The 23,729-nt window shown below is 40.2% G+C and overlaps 1 protein-coding gene across 6 annotated transcripts in view; it reads right to left on the bottom strand.

Moving 5' to 3' along the window:
- Nucleotides 1-2,823: 2,823 nt before the first annotated feature.
- NAXD (NAD(P)HX dehydratase) overlaps nucleotides 2,824-23,729 on the bottom strand; it is a 48,779-nt gene continuing 27,873 nt past the window's right edge. For all 6 annotated transcript variants that reach the window (XM_071567983.1, XM_071567837.1, XM_071568154.1 and 3 more), the window contains 5 exons: nucleotides 14,886-14,936; nucleotides 14,700-14,804; nucleotides 14,218-14,338; nucleotides 5,672-5,792; nucleotides 2,824-3,231 (listed from right to left, as the gene is read on the bottom strand). In XM_071567983.1, the coding sequence (XP_071424084.1) occupies nucleotides 3,081-3,231; nucleotides 5,672-5,792; nucleotides 14,218-14,338; nucleotides 14,700-14,804; nucleotides 14,886-14,936 (549 nt within the window). In that variant the 3' untranslated portion in view covers nucleotides 2,824-3,080. The remainder of the gene's footprint in view (nucleotides 3,232-5,671; nucleotides 5,793-14,217; nucleotides 14,339-14,699; nucleotides 14,805-14,885; nucleotides 14,937-23,729) is intronic.

The following is a 23,729-nucleotide window of genomic DNA, read 5'->3' as shown; positions in this document are numbered from 1 at the left end:
GTCGAATACAATCCGAGCAAAACTGTTGGCACTACTACTAGGTAAATAAATGCAGCCCTCAAAGCACACGTGGGGGAAGCATCCAGAATGCAAGGCAAGAAGGAAGCAGCTGTGTTGACTTACACAGACATTGGAATATTCTACTGCAGGAAAAGCCCCAGCCTCAAGTGCTCTGTGATCCGCCGGCACACCCTGTTCTGCTGGGCTGACAGTGAGAATTAACTGGGAAGGAAGAGGCAAGAACTTGGGCTTCCACTTTGAGGGTGAAAACACTCAAGTGTTGTGCCTATTGGTTTAACAGCTCTGGTCCTCTCAGACACAGGACTGGGGGACACTTTTAGCCTTGGAAGTATTTCCTTATTGCAGTAGTGCTGGTTTGGTCCTGTGAGACCTTTACCTGTAATATGATGGTATCCAGTTACCTGTAAGGCTTTTGGTGTCCAGTTTGCTTTGGAGTGCAGCACACTCAGGATCTCTCCATCATAACTGGGAAGATGAAATCACTGTTTAGTTATTACCTGTTCAGTGACCTTTTTGCTTTTGCTATTGTTTGCATTGTTAAAACCAGCCCCTGGCTACTGGGGCTGTAGGCAGAGGTGCAGAGGCCTCTCTTACACACGAGGTGACCTGTTTTAGGGGCTGAGTTGATACAGGGCTGGTACTTACCTGTGGGCACACTTTCTTTAAATCAATTTATGAAAAGATAAAAAACCAAGCAGAACATGGGTTTATCTACATGGCACTCTACTTCCACGACTTGTATTTTCAAATTATCTGTTCCAAAGGATAAAAGCTTTCTTTTACACTGTTGGGAATAAAATGTGTAGCTGTTTTTCTGCTCCCTTTCTCTATTACCAGTACTTCTACAGAGCATGGGGGTGTCTCTTCATCAGCACTAGGGCAGGTGCTTATTGGCATGGCTGGTACCTTGGCTAGTGGCAGTGTTGTTGTAGCAAACCAGAGTGAAGGGTGAGCAGGCAGCTCAGCAGCCCTGAGAAACGTGATTGGCACACACCAAATAAAGTCCACACAGTCAATTTGCTATTGTTTTTATTTCCTACCAAAAGAAACTGCTACATTTCCAGAATGTTTAAAAATTGTACCCATTTGTATACATTAGTGAATAACAGAGTTAACAACTTCTGTGTAGATTTAAAACCAACACGCAGGTTGAAATCTGTACTGAGCACTGTTAATTGATTGACTTTGCCTACAAATGCCATTTAGATTATAGTACTGATTTCTAAATACAAAACCCAAAAAAATTTACTTATTTTGAAAGAAAGCCAGTAGTTGTTTTAAAATCAGTTTTAACTTGCTGATTTCATTTAAAAGTAGTCAGGCTTCTCAAATAGATTTAGGGGGAAAAATAGAAGTAGCTTAAGTTTCCCCAAAGATGCAGACAGTTTACAAAACTGTTTAAATTAAACACTAAACCCTCATCTCTTAAGAGTAATCTGTGAACCCTCATAGAGCAACACGAGCAAACATTTAAAAACCTATTTTAAAAATAGGAAACTGGTTTAGAAAGAAAAACAAAAATGCATCGGGGTGAGGTAGTAGTCACAGTGCATCCAGAAATATCAGCTCTAAGGGCTGAAGGGAAATACTCAGAGCAGCCTTTCTGATTCCAGGTGCTTTCTGCAGGCAGCTATTGCAAGGTACAGAACACTGACTGGTCTGTGAGACACCACATTGCAGCCTAGAGCTGGGGCACTGCAAAGGAGTGGCTGTGGTGAACCTATTGCAACAACCAACATGTTACCAAGCTTGTTCCTGCACACCAATCAGCATCAACATTTGGAGCTGGATTGGAGGTTCAAGGGCAGTACCCACTTAAATCTACTTGACATGAACTTGCCCCCCCTCTGTAGTGGTTCAAGTTTTGACTGAATCTCCAAATATTTAAGAAATTACACTGTGCAAAAATCCCACACAAGTCCTCTTTATACCCTGCCAATGCGCCAGATCAGGGTGACCTTAACCGTGTCCTGTCTGTCTCTAAAAATGTAAAAGTACTAAGTACTGCACATGAAGCTCAAACACCAACCACCATTTTTCTGTTCCTGCCTTTAATCTGCAGCGTGCAGCTACGAGGGTACAGGGACGTGCTGTGGGCTGTCTTTTGTTCCTTCCACTTGTATTCCTACTGGCTAATCATTATCCACCTACAGATCTGTGTGCTGGTCTTCTCTGAGCTCTAACCCAGCAGGCAACTGCAGTTTGCAAAGCACTTCACTCTCCCATGATCGCTGAGAGTCTGACAGTTCTGTTGGGTATCACTGAGTTCTTGCCCCGCCCAGCACCTCGCCAAATGATAACTTCACAAGTTCATCATACCAAGTTCCAGACGAGTCAAGACTGGATAAAGAAATTTTTTTTACAAGTAAGCCTAATTACTGTTTAATTAATTTTACTGCTGAGATACCTACAGTATATCCTTATTCTGCCGGGAGAGGGGAACCTTTTAAAAAATAACAAGGTAAGACACTGCAGGAAGGGGTGTCCTGTCCAAATGAATGCTGCCTCTGGGACCAGGAATGGGAAAAGGCAACTAATTACATTCAAAATCTACAGCAACTCTCATGCATTCCCTTTCCAAAGAGGCTTACTTTTTGCTTCTTAATTTACTAGCATGGCAAAAAACTGAAGTGCAATAGCTAATTCTAGACAGAGGTTCTAAGAATGACAATGTGACAACCTTGGTGCAATCCAAGAAATTCAGTTGAGCTGGTGGAAGAATTTTATCTAAATATCAAGTGCATTTTTTTTGCTGTTCACACTTTAGTTATTGCTCAATAACTATCAAAAAGAACAGAGGAATACTTTCAGTTTAGTTTTATTATATTATAACAGATCTGCAACTACAGTTTATTTCAGCCAAAACATTTTTGTATTCCAAACTCTTAAAAAATATCTACATTAATCATATTTTTCTATTCTTAAAAATAAAAAATATCTACCTAACATACCAATGTTGCTACAGCACTTGAAAGGGTGCATTACTTATGCAAATTCTACGGTACACGTAATTACTCTTGCAGTCACTGTTCTTCCTTTTCTTCTCTCCTGCTTTGGCTTCAGGTTTCATAAAGTTTGCTAAAAGCTGTTCCAACTTCTGAAACCATGTCAGAGGCTGTCATTGAACGTCCGAATTTTTGAAAGGCTTGGTGGTTAGACTGCCTTGTAAGAGAGCAAGCTCCAAATGCAGCCACTAGAAAGGGATTTTGACTGAAAGGAAAAAACACAAAAACAACATTACAAAGAGAATCCACACACTCTTGTGCAGTTCATAAGGTGGTGAACATCATCTTTGTACCCCTAAATGTTTGTCAGCATTGTTGGGAAGGCCTCTTAAGCAAGTATCTGTAATTCTCAGACTCACTGCAGAACATATTTGAATTTTGTTTTAACAAATACTTCCCTACCCATCTGACTGAGAAACACCACCAGGGCCAAAGGATGCAAAAGGAAAGCAGGCTTAAAAAGTGGGTAAGAGGGTGATCCATGTCTGGTTTTACTGATGTGATGCTTCATTCTTTCCTACAGAGGAAAGCTAAATACCACCTGACAGCCTTTTCACTCCCTTCACTCTCCATTCAGTGTAAATCTAGTTTTGTCTTCTGGGGGGGGGGGGGAAGGATGTGGAGATGCAGAGATGATTTTTAACAGGGCTACAGTAAGTGCTCCAGGGCCTTCATGAGACCAGCTTAAAAGGGGTACAGTGACAGCCACAGCCCATAACAGAAATTGAGGCACACTGTCTTAATGCCTCCTACACGCTTACAAACTGCCTAAGAGTGTACCCAGCTCCAGTCCTCAAACTCTGAACCTCCCCTGGAGAGGCCAGCACAGTCTGGCCACCTCTAGAGTACCTTTTCACAGGCTGGGCCATGGGAGTTACTTCTGCTGCCTTGCAACAAAAACAGCTGCAGAAGAGCTCAGTAGCCAGCACTGGGCTCCAGGGTCTGACTGACTAAAAACCTCACAAAGCTCAGCCACTGTGGGGGCATCGCTGCTTGTGAGTGAGTTTTCAGAAGGACCCCAATGGAAAACACAGGCAAAGCAGGACGTGAGTTCACAATTAGATGTTACTAAAGCGGCAACTCCACACACTCATCAGTGTGCAGGAGTCTTTAAGCCACCCAGAGTCAACCCTGGATGCCCAAATACTGCCCTGAAACAAGAGCTGTGCACAGCCTCCTGAGGTCAAGGAGCTAAAACACCTAAGGTCACCATATCATCAGTCTGACACACCCCATACTCCAAAGACATCAGAATCCTCTCTACTTAAGTCAAGAATCCCACCTACTGTAGCATTAGCACCCTGAAAGCCAGAGCCCTATCAGTGCTTCAAATCCCCACTCTGCACAGATCTGTTCTGAAAGGACAGAGCCAGGCACAGGTGTGGAAGGGCTGTGGCTGGACTGCCTGCAGTGCAGTCTGCAAGCAGATGCCCTGACTCAACGCAGAACACTCCTCCTCCTCTCCTGGAACACGCATGGTAGACAGGACTGGCACAGCAGGTGTTTGTGAAGGGTCACCTTAACACCACCACAGAAGACACAATGTATTCCTGATGCCAATTCTACTTTTCCTTCATCTATAAAATAAAGGCATTTCTGAGCAAGCTGTTTGGAAAAGCCACAGGAGCTCAAGACGAGAACCTCAAGAACATGTTCTCCCTTTGCTAGTCTCTCCAGCAATTTAATACTGCTCTCCACCCCAAGCAAGAATGAAGTCACCCTTTCAATGAATTAAAATAAAATTCCTCCATTAGTGACAGCTGAAACTCTTTCATTCTGGGTATGTTAGACTTCAGAATTTTAAAGTCTGATTCAACTGGTCCCTCATTCCTCCTGGGGCACCTTGTGCAGTGCCCTTGTGATAAAACACAGATTAGTTAACTTCCATGAACATCTAATTGGTGCATCTGCACGCAGCATCCAAAAGATGACAAAATATCTCCACTCTTCAAGCTTTCATAGCTCATTTACCTACAGAGAAGAGAGACTGCAACTTCCTGACTGCTTATGTCAGGGTTCCTTTCAACTTCATGGAAAGCAGCTGCTTTCCCAGACTACATGACTATATGGACCAACTAGTTGGACAGGAATTGATGCAATGTAACAAAAAAAGCCAACAGCCAGCTGCATGGCTATTATGTATAACCAAACTGGACTGCCATTTGGCCTTGGAAGAGTTACACTCTGAAATTGTATTTTATTTGCAACTTTCAACTTACCTGCCCCACTTAATTACTTAGGCTCAATGCAGGAGGATTCACCAAATGACAAAAACAAAGCCAAATGACATTTTTTGAATTAAAGAGAGGCTACTGCCAGTGACTACTCTTCATGCTTTCTGCCTACATTCAATTATTTTGAAAATACGTATCTCATACATAAATGTCCTTGGGAATAGATCCAGATTCTTGTTCTTCTTCTACCTCAGACTTGGGGATGTCAGATTACTGAAGGGTTTGTCTTATTAAACTTATTACTACTAAGTAGAGTGCTCTAGAACACCCTCATATTTTTTAAAAGTACATGGATACCTTCGTACCAACTCTGATTTCATTTGGAAATTCACACAGCAGGCCTACAACACCTGCCATAGGAGAACACAGACACACAACAATTAAGTTATTAATTAATATTAATATTCATACCCATTTGTTTTTTCAGCTCCAGCAACAAATGCCCAGTGTGCTAAGACTCCCAGAGAACCAGAAAGGAGGTCCCCCTGTCCGCCACATCTCCGGCTGCTTCCTTCATGACTGCATACAAGTACTATGAACAGACAAACCAAAAACAAAGTCAGGTACTTTTTTCCTCCAATTTACAATGACACCACTGCAGCTGCAAGGGTTAACCTGAGGCACACAGCAGATAACAGGTGAGAGAATAATCACAGACAGCAGCATACACTGAAATACACTAGTCTTAAAAAAATAAATTATTGCATCAATGCTTTTAAAAATACTTTTTAATTACCTTTTAATATGTTACAAATAACATCACACAATGCACACACTCTCTCCACTTCACTCAGCCTGCACAGACGAGTTTAGTGATTCTCATGTCATGATGAGCCATTACCCCAAACTGGGCCAGGTCCTTCCACAAAGCCATCACACAAACACAGCTCTTCAGTCTCTGACCTTCAGAGTTTGCGAATGTAAACCAAGGCATTTTACAAAGAGCAAATGCAAAATAGAACTAAAAAATCTTCCACCATGCCCACCACAAAGGTGTTGTACTGTATTGTACTGTAGACTTTTTAAAAACCATATGCAAGACAGATTTATTTTTTCTGCCAATCAACAGTGTCCTCAGCATCCGTGTATGTTTCTGTCAGCAGTGTCATTGTGGATAAGCTCTGTCAGGATATCAGATGTTACATTTCTATTTTAAATATACAAAAGACCTCAGTCAAACTGATCTCTTTGTGGAGCTTTAACTACGAAAAACATGCAAATAGTTTCACTGCAGTTAACTCCTTTGTTTTCCACTGTCAATGAACCCAAGCAGGAAGGCTGAAGGATACATAAGGCACACAAAAAGAAAGGAGCATCAGTTCTTCCCCAAACTCTGTTGTGTAGCTATGCTTTTATTCTTGCTGGCTCTGAAAAAACCCCAGGAGAAATTTATTTTCCTCTCCTAGAACAGAAGAGCTGGCAGAATCACCATTGGCCAAGTAATGATCCTCAGCATCTTCAGGCAGCTACTGCGGAGCTACTCAGGTTCAGGACTGGGCACACAATTGTTCATGTGCTCCCTGAGCATGTCAAAGGCACAAGCAAAGGATAAAGGGAGACAGTGTTTGGACAACAGTTCTCACCTCAAGTCACCTGGGCTGTGTTTCTTCAAAGTGTATGATCAGAGCAGCCCAGGTGGGTTAGAGGGAGTACTATCCATATTTTTAAAATGAATTTTTCTCTTATAAACTAGTGAGAAAAATCTGCACAAAACTGAAGGACATGAAGATAAATCTTCTTAAATAGCAAGTGGTAAAAAACTACATAATGCTAATAAACCCCTTCTGGTCAATTAGCATACATCATTTCTGGTTTTTGTTACGTGGAACAGCAAAGAATTGCACTTCACTTCCATTTCCTACCGATTCTTCCAGCAGTAATTGCTGGGCTTGGAAGGCCAGGCAGTTGTGCGTGTTTGCTGCCACTGAGAGGGCAAAGATTCATTAGTCATCACGAACAGCAGACACCACTGCAGCGTTGCCAGCAGTTCATTCTCCCAATCACTCTTCTCCCCTTCCCCCTCCCCCTCTCAAATTAAGATTCTGGATGTGTTTCTCCGTGAGCAGTAGCTAATGTCAAATTTCACAAGTGAAATGCCCTTCTGAGTTATCTATCTGAAGAAGGTATGCCCTTTTAGGTGGCATGGTTTATTCTTATTTTTATTTTAAAAACAGAGCTTTGGAGAAATTACCTCTAATTCTGCTACTTTGAAGATGCTATCTCATAGGATTTTCACTTTGAGGGCTTGAACTCCTGGCAGGAGGCAGGATGGAAATCCTCTGTTCAAAAGCTTTGGGGCCTTCTGACTGACAGCTGAGCACAAGCCCCTGCTTATTAGCTGTATGTCACCATCTGCCACTATTCTGTAGCCCCACAACCTTCCAGTCATTTTTGAGCTGTACAGGAAAGCAAGATCTCCTCAAACTAGGCCAATTATAATACTCTGCTAAAAAAACAAAAGAACAACAAACTCCCCACACCCCTCAAAAAAGTGGTCTCTTGTTTGTGGTTTTAAAAAGTAAGTCTCAAATATGTGCAGACTATCTCACAGGCAACAACAAAAGCAGACCTTTGTACTCTGCACAGAGATGCTGGAAAACAAGTCCATGGAATACAGAAGCAGAACTACAGGAAATTCATTTGAACGAGGAGGGAAAGGTAAAACACTTGGGCAATTCTTGTGCACGAGCTCAGTTGATCAAAGAACATCTCAAAATAAAAGGATGATGAACATTACAACAGGCAATGGGAAAAGGATTTAAAAGCTCCTCTGAATTACAGTCACTATTTAAAGCTTTTAAAATAAAAGAAGGAATCCCAACTACCACCAAGACAAACTGGCATACTGCCAAATCAGCATAGGACAAAGTCTTCTGGATGCTTTTTCCAGCCTTCTCCTAGGAAAACAAAATAAAACTGCTGTCTTCCTACTCCCCCAGTGCAACATTCCCCACTAAGTGACAGCCCTGCTGGGAATCAGCTCCAGCAGTTCTTTCAGGACCACAGAGGGGATGTCCTTATGTTGCCTGGAGCAGTGACAACCAGTGGGAATGTTACAAGACCTTGATTAGATGGACATGACTGAATGGTCAGCGATGATGCCAAGAAGGTGGGTAGTTCTATTCCCTGGAGATATGAAGAATGACGTATTTTCATGAGGATGAAGCATTTTTTGGTCTGTTGCTCAGTGAGGCTGTAGCATGTTCAGCTAGGGATGGACACAGACATCAGAAAACATGATTCTTGGAACAGCTGAGGAGACCAGCATGACTGGATGTGGGAAAATAGGAAAACTACTAAGACTAAAGTCACCACAATGTGTCAATTTTAAAAGACAGCAACCAGGGTCACTTAAGGTCAGTTAGTCTGACACCAGTCAGATCAAAATAATGGAGAAGGTTCAGCCACAATTCAACTGACAGACTTTAAGAAAGAAAAACAGACAATTAATGCTGGTCAAGGTGGCCACTGTCAGCACAGGGTCTTGTTTTGTTTTCTGATAAGTCTGGGCAACCAAATCTGATGTCATTATTTCACAGAGTGATGAATCAGAAAAAACCCACCTCAGGATAAGTACCATATTTTTAATGAAAACTTATTTATGCTAAATAACTTTATGGAAAAAAAAGTAAAATTACCCAGCTCCCTGGCACTTATCCACGCAGCACACATGTACTAGCATAAGAAAAGGCAAAATGAAATAAAAATGTCATTGCTGAAAAAATGCCTGCATGAAATATGGCAAGGAGATCTGCTACAGTCAGAACAACCACATTCCATTCAGTAGTTTCTACACAGTCCCAGCGAGTAAACAGCACATAAATTCTGCCAGAGCTTTAGGCAGCAAATACAGCACATCCCTCACATATAGTAACATGAATTCCTTGCACACCTAAATCCATAGAAATAATTTGTAATGAAATATGAGTGCAATAGAAACAAAAAACTGAAGGCTGTAATACTGACATAATATTGGAAAGTAGAAATTCAAGAGTTTTAGGCTCCAAACAATTCAAAACTGCTCCAGACCTTTTGGGTAACTATGGCCAAGTCGTTTAGTAGCTCTATGTTTAATACATTTCAGGCCATAAAATAAGATACCATCACTCCCTTTTCAGCACTCCTTGAAGATACTCCTTGAAGATACTAATACACATTAGTATTTGGGAAAGCATTCAGACCACAGTGTCTCACTTAACTGCACCACTGCCAAGTTCTAAGCTGAAAAAGCTCCCAGCCCACATTCTGCTGGTAGATCAAAGCCCAGAAGAATGACCTATTTTTGGTTATTGTATGCTTAATTACAAAAACCAAAACAAAACAAATAACAGTTGTCTGTTATGTAACTGAAAATAGCTGTCCTCTCTTTGAAGGAAAAAAATTATAGTGCAGTAGTTTTGATGAGCCCAAGCACTACAAGTTAACTGGGAAGCACAGATTTTGGTATGTCTGTACACAGGCAGCACCATTTACAGTGCCAGCTCCTAGATACGTCACACTTTGAAAACAACAGTAGTAGTAGAAGTCATGTATGTCTGCTTGTTCCTGATTTACCATGTTCACAGTGCAGTGAAAAAAAACCACCCCAGGGATTCATTTCTTCTGTGTTTGTATTTAGAACACAATATGTGAAATATGGGATAGCTAGTTAAGGCTAAACATGTAGTACTGATGATGGTAATGAAGGCCGTGAAACATCCCATTTTACTGGGACTGCAGACTGAAAGACAGCCCAGAGATTAAAGTTTAACTCCTGCATCTCAGACATCCTGAACAAGTTCTTTGCACTTGTTTTCCTCTTGCATAGAAAGAGCTTTACACTCACACTAATGTGCTCAGGGATCCATGCATGAAATATATGGCCATTCTGATTTCTGATACAACCCAACTGGATTGGATCAGCTAAGGCCAGCCACTCCACAAAACAAACATGCTCTAGTTTAATGAAAAGGCTTAAGATTTCAATTTTCTATGCAAAATAATGTAGCTATCAAGAATAATTTTGTTCCATGAAATGCAAGACTCAGATTTAGACCACTATCAGATTTTTAGTAAAATGTTGTACCAATACACATCTCTGACCTGCAGACACTTATATTATTAAGAAATGAATCTTTTTCCCTTTGCAAGCTAGTTCACAAAAACACATAGCTGGAGATTGTGGACTCCCAGAAACATGTCCCAGAGTGCTTACAGACAGGGAAACCAAATCTAATGACTTTGGCTGGAGAAATAACTCAACTGAGGTGGAAAATGTAAGTTGGCTTTTATATAAAGGGTGCTTATACTTTTATATTCCCTAATCACACTTTTAAAACTTAGATAAGTCCTTGAATGTGAGACACCAGGCAATTTAGGTAAGAAAATGACCCAAGTTTTACATTGGTTTCCTTGGACAGGCACAGGAGCCAAGGAATGGACATGATGACGGGTGAGCAGTGCCAAGGAGACAGCAGGCTGGGCTGCACACGCAATAGTGGCACAATGGACAGGAACCAAGACCTTCCCATTTTGCTCACTCTGCAGAGGCAGCACTGGAGACAAAGGTGCTGCCTCTCAGTTAAAAACCCAGGCAAGATTAGCTTGGCAGCTGTGAGCAAGCCAGGGAGTGACAATCACTGAGTAGCTTCCTTTACAGCTGCATAGGGAGACGAATGACAGAAATCAGAAGTGCTGCTTGGGGACTTATGGCTAGAGTTGGCTTTTTTTGAGTCAGTACTCAATACTCCCTCTTGCATCCTTCTTTGCTTCTCTTGACCACAGTTGTAGCTGGGGAATGAGACTGTATTTGGCTATGGGTTTCAAGTAGAAATAGCCACAGGCAGCAGCAGCAAGGTTACCCATAAAGCCTGCGTTTTGGAAGGGGGAGGGTTAAACACAGGTGCTGGGGAAAATACAGAAAAATTCATCATAACGTTTAAATATCAAAATCCAAATCCTCTACTTCAAGGACCTAACCAAATTTTAAACATGTTAGGAACTAAGAATGGTATAACCACACTTTATTATTGACCAGTTCTCCAAAGAATAATAAAAAGATAACCTTAGAGAGCTGTGCCATAGTGAATAAAAGCTGACTTACCTTTTACCCACAGGCTGAGTACTCATTCCTACCCTGGTCAGTGATGGCACTGATATCACCTACCAAGAGCATGGTGAACCTCATCTTTGTAGAGCAGGGAATCAACAACTGTAGACCAAGCTATAATGTGAAATTGCAAAAGGAAAGAGAGAAAGAGTATATAAAACTTAATTTAAAATCTTGGTGATTACGTTTACAGGGCAGTTGGCAGCTCATAACTGAAATGAAGACAAATTGTAGACAAACCTCCTTTATAGTGGAGGACTGCTACTGCTGTCACAGAGGCCATGTGTGTGATTCAGTACTGACTTTGAGGCCATAGGGAACCACCTGCACCAGCTAACCTGATCTGCAAAAACAAACCTCAAAAGTGTCCAGACACTTCACAGTTTAGCAATCTAAGTCCCTGGTATGTTACTGTAATAGCTAAATTCTTTGTCTATTAATAAAATGTGCCTTATTTTGAATTTATTAAGCTTCAGTTCCCAAACAGAATTTATTGAGCCTTTCTGCTTAGATTACAAAGCTATTTGGTGACAGTGATCCTTCAATGACACTTGTACTTCCAGCTTATACCAAATCACCTGGTAACCCTTTTTGTCTTCAGCTAACAGAAGTTGTCTGCTGAATTTCCTACAGACTCATAAAGAGAAGTATTGTGAAAATAACCACTACAATCACTCCAAGCTATAAAGTATTCACCAAGCCAATCTTCCCTACTGCAAAATCTGGCACCCTCAAAAAGCCTTCCTTCCACAACAGCCAAGCACAAAACACAGAAGTTACATAGTTAAGTTTGCAATGTCTCAGTTTCTGGTTTTCCTGGAGAGCACTGGGACTTACTTTTCCCCCTCTCAACCCTTCTTTTTTTCCTGGAAAGCTTGCATGCAATGTATTCCCAAAGGAGAAAGTGATATATAGAAACTACAGTGTCAGTATGCTAAGCACAGAAGCTCAAGTAGAAAATGCCTGAAAATAGGCAGCCCTTAAGCACTACAAATGGATGATGACATGAGAAATAAAGATGAGTAAACAGATCTTTTCATAATGTTTGTGCTCAGAGGACATTGGCCTGATCCAGTGATCTGCATTTCCCTCAGACAGGAATCATGAGGCATGTTGTCTTAGCTGAAAAAAAATGACATCAGATCAAAAGAAGACACAGTTGAAAAAAGTTAAGAGCAAAAAACCTGGGAGAGAATTCAAGGTCAGTGACATGACAACATATTCCATGTTGTGGCACAGAGCACACAGTAGAATCTCCTTTCTTACTGTAATTTTGCATTTGCCAAGCTTCTAAAAAAATGAAGGACAGATCAGACTCAGAGAACATTCTTGATAAAAGGAAGTTGAAGTCTATAATTTCTGCAAAATTCTCAGGAACATTCTTGCAAGTCATGCAAACTCTAAAAACAGTTTTTGTAGTAGACATTATAACCTGTATTAAACCTGGCAATTGCTTTCTTACAGCTCAGCAATGCTGCCTGTAATGTCTATAATCCATGAGACAAAGCATCAGTGATAGAAACAAGATAGGAACAAGAAAGCAGCCTGTAGCTGGACATCAATCAATGGCTATAAAGGCACAGAACTGGTTTTATTTCATTCAAAAGCCACTTCACTAATTGAAAAAATTTATCAGAACACAAAAAAGAACAAGGTGGAGTAAAAAAAATAAAGCCCATGAAAAACCCCCAAACCACAGAAGATATACACCAAACTTAAGATATACACCACTTAAGAATATTCAAAATTGAAATTGTAAAGAGTTTCAGTTGCTTCTTGGTTTTTTTGAATCCTGCATGACAAGAGACACTGGAGACAGTGACCTCTGTCTCCAGAAATTGTGGGGGTACACTTATTTCAAGAGTTACAGCTCAAAAGGAGAACAGAGATAAAGCAGATAATGTGCTCCATCTAAAGCGTTCACCAGTTTTCCCAACATTCATTAAAAAAGCAACATTCCTACATAAAAAGAACATTGTTGACACAAAATCAGAGGAAGAAGACACCTACAGCCTTCTGAAATTCTCTAGCTGGCATGAACTGGACTCAAGACATTTTATCCTCCAGCATTCTTCATCTTCCCTTAAGCCTGGCCTGACTGTCCAAGGTTACAAATCAAGCCTGCTGTGGGTGCAAATATGACAGCAGATTTCCTGCGAGGTAACCTGGGTACTATATGACCCAAGTGCAAATACAGGTGTAACTATACTGCTTCCAGGTACCAGCTGTTTCACAGCCTGTTACAGGATCTGCACTATTGGGGTGCCTGGAAGGTGGCTCTGCACAAACCCGTTGTCATATTACATCTGTTTTTCTGTTAGTTATAAAATACTCCCATGGCTCCCAATAAAGAAAAATTGACTGTATATACAAAACAGTTTTGAAGCAGCATAAACATTTATTAGAGATTAACACTTTAAATAATTAGAAGCAGAGCTGCTGCTTCTTATGCACGTGAAGTAAGACCATGCAGTCAAAATGCGACAGAGGCTCTTGTGAATTAATTTTAAACTGATAACAGTAAATGATGAGTATGAAAAGCATCAGACAGGCAGCTAATTCTATTAAGTATACTTTAACCATATTAGTAAGTGACAAGTTTCTCAATACCTGTGTAATGTAAAACATAAGTTACAGTCATTTAAATGACAAATAAAATCAGCAACTTTTTTCAGCAAATAAGTTGAGTTGCACTCTTAAAATATCAATTTACACAAATCATCTAAAAGTGATCTGCAAAGGCAGCCATCCCTCCATTTCAATCTTCAGAAAAATACAACCAATTGCTATGCAGTCCAATCACTGGACTATGACTGGAAGCAAAGAAAACAAAACAATCACATCATTAAAAGCAAAAGGCTTCACTTACCTTTCTCTCCATCTGAAATAAGATCTCTTTCTCCCTTTTGAACAACTGTCAAATTCCCCATGGCTTGGCTGAGTCTTAATACACATCCATGATGATCACTACTGTCTACGGGGTCTCTAAGCTACAACACAAGAATTCCATACACAGTACATCTTTTGCTACCAGAACATATTCCAACACACTCTACTTCAGCATATGCATGGGGGGAAAAACCAGGCAGAATCATCAGTCTTTTCAGGTATTTTTTACTATACCCACTGCCATGCTGAAACATGCGTGAGAATGGGTCTTTTTTAAATAAGAGCTCTGTTGAGGAATATGCATTGTTGTGGCAATTATCCCATGGAATAAAAACCCAGAGAGTGCCTGTCTCACATGTAAGAAACTGCATTAATATTTAAGTCAGTAATAAGTTATTTATTTTTAAAGACTAAAAGACTAAACTTGCACATACTTAAATATCAAAAAGGAAAACAGCTCACCATGGCTTCATAGAGTCTACTGAACTCCATATAGTTTGGAGTAAGAATAGCTCGCTGGTAGCCTTGAATAAGAGAAGGCTGCTGGGAAATGAGCCACAGTCCATCCTGCACAACACAGTGAGAAGAACATTTACTGAATAGATTCTTAAATGTCAAACCACTGACTGAAATCAAGAAAATACTTACTGCATCAATAATGATAGGAATTCCTTTCACTTTCGATTTCTCTATAATACCCTGCAAAAAATGCAGACAACTTTAGGATGTTTGCTAATTTAAATCTCATAGGCTCCAAACCAAATTCATACAATAATTCTGACCATATAACTTGTTTTTATAAAGTGATAGGAAAAAAATCTGTTACATTTTGCAAACTAATGTAAGACAAATGTAAGCTGAGGCTCCCCTGCAGCCCATGGTGCAACCCACGGTGAGGGGCAGGCTGTCCCCCTGCCGCCCATGGAGGCCAATGGTGAGCAGGTATTTCCACCTCCACACCAAAGCAGGTGGATGCCCAAAGGAGGCTGTGACCCTCTGGGGAGGCCACACTGGAGCAGGTTCCTGGCAGAACCTGTGGCCCCATGGAGAGAAAAGCCAATGCTGGAGCAGTCTGTTCCTGAAGGACTGCACTCCATGAGAGGGACCCTCATGCTGGAGCAGTTTGTGAAGAACTGCAGTCCATGAGAAGTCCACTGGAGAAGTTCATGCAGGACTGTCTCCTGTGCGAAGGACTGCATGCTGGAGCAGGGGTACAGTGTGGAGTCCTCCCTGTGAGGAGGAAGGAGCAGCAGAGGTAATGTGTGACGAACTGTCCCCAGCTACCATTCCCCATCCCCCTGCACCACTGAGAGAGGTAGAGAGTTTCAGAGTTAAGCTAAGCCTGGGAGAAAGGAAGGGGTGGAGGGTAGGTGGTTTTAATATTCGGTTTTATTTCTCATTATTCTACTCTGATTTGATCTGTAATAAAATTCAATTAACTTCCCCAAGGTGAGTCTGGTTTGCCCATGATGGTAATAAGCGAGTGATCTTTCCTGCCCTTATCTCAACCCACAGGCCTTTTCTTGTATTTTCTCCCACCTGTCCAGCTGAGGAGGAGAGTGACAGAAAGCTTTGGTGAGCAGCTGGCATCAAGCCAGGGTCAACCCACCACAATATGCAAACAAGCAAGTAATCTCAGCACTCTCCCTGCTGCAGGAGGCATGCAATGCCAACGTAAGTCACACATAGTAAACATACAGCTCCAATTAAACTCCAGAAAAAGACCAATGAGCCCTGCCATGATAGAAATCTACCAGTAACTGTAACAGTAACTTCAGTTGCTTTTTGATGATGGCTCCATTGCAGCATTTGAGTTCATGTACAAACAACATCCAAGACAAGCAGTACCCATGATGGCATTTCACCTCTGGTCAGGGAGGTTTTATGCTTTGAAAGCAAAACTAAGGTGGCCCAGACAACAGACCATCTGTAAAAGTGTTTTTTTCAGCAACTAGTATCTATCTCCCAGCAGAATCTGCCCTTCTGTTCTCTCTCCTAACCCAGCAGCAACAACAACTGATCTTCAAGTTTTTTAATGAGCAATGGCTGACAGTCAAGATTTTTTTAGGGTTGGTCATTACCAACCCATCTTTGAAGCTGGAGAGTTTATCTTTTCTGTGTAAGATAACAATGTGTTATCCATCCAAAAGTCATTATTTTTGAATGTTATTAAAAACTTTGGATAAGGCAGCACATGGCACTGAGCTTCACAGGTTAGCAAGACATGATGTAAGGAATAGGGAAGCAGTTTTTAATTAATGTTCAAGGTATTGAATGTCTCTCTGTTCTTGTACTATGGTCAAAATAAACACTTCCCACCTTGCTTCCTGTAAATTATTAAATATGACACACACAAACTTATTACTTCCTGATTCTGCTTTTCCCAGTATCAGCAAAAGTATTTCCCTTCTATTTTTTTTTTTTTATTTGGGCCTTGTTTCCAGTTTGTTTGAAACAGTACCCACTGCTCCAAGCCTGGGGACTTGCCTTGACACACACCTGCAGCTACATTAGAAGCTACTACAGAATGAAAACCCTTCATACACAGACTTGCACAGCTCTCAGCTTGGGCTGTGTGTCAGACTGTCAAGTGCCCACCTTCTTTCAGATTCCTAGGGAGCACCACTGAGTCTTCTCTTATATTCAGCTACTTAAATAATTTTGTATGGCAAGTTTTACACAACTCATACTGTTCAGCTACTACTAAATTACTCAAATTTATGAGTAAGTATATTCAACAGCTACATGAGGATGGAATCTTAAAACAAACCTAGAATTAGCTGTGGCATACTGAAAACCAGAGCACCTTACTTTCAAAGCTTTTAGGAAATGTATGAGAGAGTCAGAGAGAGTAGTTTCTAAATTCATTAATGTTAATCTGTACAGACATGCCCAGCTCAGTTTTCCTTCACAGAAACTGTGCTGCTTTGCCCCTGCAGTGTTAAGTTCATGAACAATTATGTTTAACTTGTTTCACTTTGTAACAATAAAATAAGACTGTGACTCTGGCAACCAGGTATATGTTTTGCTGTTTGTATTTTCCTTGTCTAAATGAATGTTATACACTCAACAACCCAATTAGTTTTGAACCATACAAGGCTCTTCAGAATAGATATCATATGGCACTGTGACCCAGAGCTCAGCAAGATCATCCTTCCACAATTTTTGAAGATACAAATATCATTTACTGAAACCTTGTTTTCTAACTGGTTATAATTAAAATATTTTTGTTCGTTAGCAGCTTTACTGAACTCCATCAGTACACTTAAAATGATTGCTGCTCCACTTCTCACTAATAGGAATCACCAGTTTATTCCAGTATGTCAGTTTTAGTACGTCACTCTTTTATGACAATTTTCTAAAACTAAAAACGACTTACCCAACAGATTTCATAAGGAAGTATGAAGGAAGACACCAGAACTCACTCTTTCAAACTGTTCTCTTAAATGCATTATGAGCAATCTAAGGATCAAATTTTGCCAAAGTTCTGTTTCCAAAGCAGTTAAGGTTTGAGAGTTGCTGTAATTTTTTGGCCCCTTTTCATGTTTCCTCATAATTGTCATCCTGACTACTGGCTAGAATTTCTCTTTTGTCTCACTCTCTCTCACACAACAGATGAAATAAAGAATCCTGAAGATCCATTTCAAAAGTGGAAGTTACAAAGCATGACAGTGAATGTACAGGTAAACAGCATCTGGAAGGCAGATCACTGGTACACTCCAAAGAAATGAGGTGTATTTTTCCAATAATGTTTTGAATTTCTAACTCTCCAGCACATCCTCCACAATCCTGAAACATTTGACCTCTTCTCTGAAGAGAAATTTCACCTTGCTAAGTAAAATCTACTGGCCAAGCAACTTCCATTTTGTACCAAGTCTCTGATCAGTTTCTAATCTAACACTGAATCATCTTTGCTTTTTCTTTCTCTCCTTATAAAACAAATAATCAGGGGATACAAAGTCCTTTGTCTTATTTAGAAAGCTATTTTTTCATTAAAAAAATCCCCAAGCAAGAAAAAAAGCCAATCCAAAAACTGTATCAGTCATTTTCCTTTCCTCTTCCTTCCTTAAACACAGACAGAAACTGCTTGGAGACACACAAGGAACTGTCAAGGGGAAGTTCTAGCGGGGGAAGGGATCATTTGGAAACTGTAATAAAACAGTAACAAAGATAAGGGAACCCTGGTAAGACAGCTACACCTTTGAAGGGCACAATATCCATAGGAGAACCTCTGTTTCCTACTGATTGTGGACAGGACCCAAGTCACCTGCTGCCATTTAAAAAGGTCCAATGGCTCAACACTGGAGAGCAGTTTATCCCATGCAGCTCAGACATCACATTTAGGGTGGGATGGACGGCCAACACATGTACCTGTCTCTCCTCAGCTATCACAGAGGGTACAGAGACACTTGACTTATTATTAGACACCAAGAATTAGTGAGATGAGGCCAAATTTTAAACATTCTATTACTGCAGATACTGTATTTGAAAAAAAATAAAAATACTTGCATTAAGAGCAGTTTTCAGCAATAATGGCAACATCCTCTATGCAGGATATTTTTGTTCCTGGAAGCAAAAAATCAATTTTGAGCTGTATTTGTACCTTGATATTGACATGGACTTTTCTGGCTAACACTGGTGGATACAGAAGAACTTTCACTGTTAATTGCACAATCAATACAGCTCAGACTAACTCTGCTTTCACACCAAAACCTATTTAACTGTTTCTGATAGAATTCTATGTATGAGCAGAAACCACCTGCTCAGTTTTATCCAATGAAACAATTATTTATATGGAAAAGGATTTAGAAGAGAATGCTGCGGATTAAAAATACTAAGAAATGTTACTAAGACAAAAGCTGAAATCCAAACACCAATAGCAAGTGAACAGCAACACATACAGACATCAATGACAAACCTGACACATCACCCCTTCCCTTCAAATAGCATTTTGATTATTAAGATTTTGAAGATTCCAGCTTCAAGATAACCCAGTGGACAATCCTTCTGTGCACTGAATGTATAATACTACAGTGGTGGCAGTTCAGCTTGGAGTAGATCAAGGCAAGAACACTTCCTTTCACTTGACTCCTAAACACTCAGGGACATCCGAAAAAAGGATTGGACTCACGGGGCAATCTTGGCACTAGTCACAATACAGAGATGACAATGATGATGAGGAGAGGATGATACACTGTTGTCATCCAACTTTATGACCTTCAGCCACACTGCTTTGCTATGGTATCAAAGACTGAAATTTACATCCTTACACTGCAATTCACAGCCCCAAAATTCAGTTTCTTACCTTTCATGTAGGGTCCTAATAATGGGGGTTTGGGCAATCTCTAGAGATATTCTGCTGCATGAGTTAGCTAAATACTTGGCAGCTCTCTGAAACAGTGATTCTACATTTGCATGAGAAAAGGGAAAGAGGCATCACTCCACTCTTATTAAAAATAAATCAGTGAAGATGAACTGCATTAGAAGATGGCAGGACTCATGCTACAACAAATCTGTAACAGGAGCTTCCTCTCCTTAAAAACTGAAGACCAAATTTGAAGCTTGTATCCTCACTAACCCAAGAGGAATTACCTGGGATTCACACATCTCACAAAGATGTTGTACGGGACAGCCTCTCACACAGCCATCAACTGTTACCAGCACTTGACATTTAGGAATGTCCAAAATACTATTTCAGTGATTGCAGGTTTTGGTGGAGGCAATTGAGGGGAGGAATGTCAGACAGGGTAAAATTAACCTGAATCTATTTCTAGTCCTGAAAAGCACAATTTCCTGAAAAAAATTCATTCTTTGCTTGGTTATCCAGGACTTGAATGCAACCAACCTTCTAGGTAAGAACTGAAAATGAAGTTGTGTCACAGTAGAAACCACTGGTCTATCTAGGTAAAGGGACTTAAATTACAAAAATTTACAAAGTAAGGAGAAAGAATTTATGTGTTTTCTTTTATTACCATGGAAACTATTCCCTGAAATGCTATAGAGTCATTTCAGTAGAAGTCTGTGTTGTCTGTCCCAATTTTCACATGGGAATTTTAAAACAGATTCCCAAAACCAAATTCCAATCTTTCAAAACAAAAAAATGGACATCTGGACTCCTGCACACTTGCACAATTATCATGGAAAAAGGGAACAGGGCTGAGATGAGCCAGCGAGAGACACTGGTTGCAAAAATCAGCTAGAGGGAGAATGGAGGGGGACATGGGAGGGAGGAATAAATTCCTATGGGGCTCCTAAGTACAATCAAGGGATAACAGATCTTATCAGTCATGGAAGTCTTTATAGCACAGCCATCCTGAGGAACCAGGAGCAGAGAGCAAGTGATACATTGACAGCAAGTACCCACAGTCTCTTGGAAAGAAAATCTGCAGTCAGTCTGGATTTCTCCACCCAAGTCCATGAGGCAGCATCCCACATCCCATTTACTCTGCCCACATGTAACAGTACACAAGCTGCTTCTCCACAGCTCCACAAAAAAGACAATTATGTAGTTTTCCCCACACCTGTATAATTCTCAGCCTTGTAACTACATATGGATTAGCAGCAGAATGCCTGCAATGACTTTTAATATATTACTAGTTTTATCACTACTTGCATTTTTGTTGATGAACTGATTCAGCTACACAAAAGTTTGGCATTTGGTGTTTGAAAAGGGAAGAATCAGGAAATTAGAGTCAGTCATTTTAATAAAAAGTTGAATTCTAATGAAATTAACAGAAAACCACAATAACAGCTTATATAAAGCAACACCTATACCACAACAGTAATTTTCACATTGTCATCTTTCTACCTTGCAAAGGAAAGATGCTTTACAGATGTCAGCAATGAACACTGCACTTCCTCGGTCCCTCTGAGAGTCATGTCTTGGCCTACTGTGGTCAAAATTCTTACTCATGTTCTCAAAAAGAAGTTCAAACCTTAATATGCCATAATAGTGGAGAGCATTAGCCATGATGATCACCAAACACTTCAGGAAGCAGCCATCAGCCCACTCAGAGTGCCATCAGCCCACTCAAAGTGCACTCCACTGCACCTTGCAAATGCCAAGTATGTAATTACACACTCTGGTTTGGTAGAGATGTGCAAATGTGCATAACTTGGTGCTGCCAACATCTCATACAACCTGAAATAATCAAAAAGAAGCAGCAGCCCCTTTTAAAAAGAACTTCTATTGAAAGCTAGGATCAAAAACTGCTGTTGAAATGCCACCTATAATTGCTTGTATTTTCCACACAGATGCTGTTCTCATCCAGCAATCCTGAATCCATGGTTTTGTCTGGAATAGAGAGATAAAAAGAAAGAAATAGCCAAAATTTCCCTAAAGATGATGCAGCTGGAAGCATTTCTGCACACCCTCCTTCCCAAGGTGACTGGGAGGAACAAATAAGTTCCACCCTAACACACTGAAAATCAATTCCTACAGAATTCCTAGGGCACTGAAAGCCCCAGGAAGCATTTCTGCCTTGCTTGCTTCAAATCTGGATAAACGCAGAGTTAGCAGGGACTCAGCTGCAATAGAGGTCAGGATGCAGCTCTGTGGCAGAGATGCTTGGAAAATGGGCTTGGCAAGCAGAAGTTTGTAATCTTGCACAGCTAGAAGTAGGCAAATATCCCAAGCACAGGATGTGCTCAAGGTTACAGTCAGGGTTGGCAGCGCGAAGAAGCTTCCCTAAATATATTCCATTTGGTGCAAGGAGTTTAAAAAACATTAAGAATGCAGTTCTACTGTTTGAGATTCTTCACATTAGAGACATATTTTCAGTAACTAGTTTTGGGGGTTTTATTTACTCATTGGTGAAAACATGAAGTTAAACTCAGACATGCTTTCATTAGTTTCTATAAACTGATTCAAGAATGCATCCTCCTTGCAAAGTTCAGCAAATACCAACAAAAGCTCTCTCTGTGGACAAGACATATATAAATTACCCTTAATTAGCCTAATTGCCTGAGTTTTACTTTATGTATTTCTTACGCATAACTATCACTAATTCATTCATCACTGCACTAAACTCTCCAACCTCACACAAGGAATGACCACTCCTCTTGAATGAAGAGTCACATAACAGAGAGGAATATGCTTTCCCTGAAACAAACAGCTTCTTTGTTTCATGGCTTATGAAACACTCAATTTAAGTTGGTCTTTTGTCTTTCAACTGTAGTACCTCATGCTAGGCTCTTTTCCAAAGCAGATTTTCAGGTGCACAGCAAAATATGCCATTTAAGCCAGGCTGAGGGTGATGAGGACTCTGAAGAGGACCCTGCTACATGATCAGGCTCATTAAGTGCTTTGGGAAATATTGAAAGCTGTTCATACAACTAAGAAAAAGACCCTGTAGATGGCAGCTAATCAAAACTGTTCTATTCTACATTAAAAAAAAAGAAATTATTCATTTGTAGATTCCCTCTGAATTCAAATTAGATCACTTGCTCTCAAACATGGAGGAAAACTGCAGCTACCAGTTCAGCTTCAGTCGTGCTAAATTCTTAAAGAAGTTACTTCATCCCAAGTAACACTTGAACATAAAGAACACAAGAAAACAAAGCAGAGTCCTCTGAAATATTGTCCTAGTTAGGCAAAACCCCAGTGCACTCCTTTTCAGTTATGCTCCTTAAAATTATGGTCAACCAGACACCACTTAAGAAGCTACATTTGTACACTTTCAGCCCTAAACACATCCAATGCACTTCAAGCATTAATCTGGTTTATTGCAATCCAAAGAATAAAAATCTAAATCAGAATAAATAAAAGCAGTAATTTTTCTCATGCTTTGATCCACTGAATATTTGCACTCACAATGCAAACTCTACAAGGTTTCCAATTTATAGCTGATTATGTTAATGTTAGATTTGGCTTAAGATATTCATGGTCAGCTGTTGGCATTTTGTCTTAAGACAAATAAACATGAACTTAAAATGAACTCTGTAATTTATCACTGCCAATTTCTTTGTAGAGTTTCTAGCTGAATGATGCTCAAGAAGCGTTGAAAAGGTATCCAATTCGACCCTTTTGCTTACAAATACTTCTAAGTAACAAAATCAAGTTAAAAAACAATATAAGTCTACACACAGAAAGCAAATAAACATCGCACTTCACTGTGAATGACTTTCATCAAGATTCATTACATATATTAGAAAATAAATTCTGTTTGCAAGCTGCATAAACCTGTATTTAAGGTCCTGTTAGCATATATTCAAACACTGTTTTTCTAATCAAGACATTTGTGAGGAAGCCAAAGAATACTAATAGTTCTTAGCACAAGCAGCAATAGTTCCTGGCATAACAAAGAGGATCTCTCTGCTTTGAGCTGCTGTGCCAAGCTTTATCCACACCAGTAACATCACCCCAGAGAAAGAACTGCATCTTGTCCCAGCAAGTGTCTCATCTCAGGTGAAGCCATCCACAAATTCTGACTCTCATCAGGCCTTTTGAGAGCAATGAAGCTTGACTAGTAAGACATTATTGTTTCATTGGAT

The sequence above is a fragment of the Pithys albifrons genome, chromosome 1, assembly GCF_047495875.1.
Source record: "Pithys albifrons albifrons isolate INPA30051 chromosome 1, PitAlb_v1, whole genome shotgun sequence".
Classification (NCBI taxonomy): domain Eukaryota; kingdom Metazoa; phylum Chordata; class Aves; order Passeriformes; family Thamnophilidae; genus Pithys; species Pithys albifrons.
The sequence above is the reverse complement of the archived record's forward strand: the minus strand, read 5'-3'. Positions and strand labels throughout refer to the sequence as shown.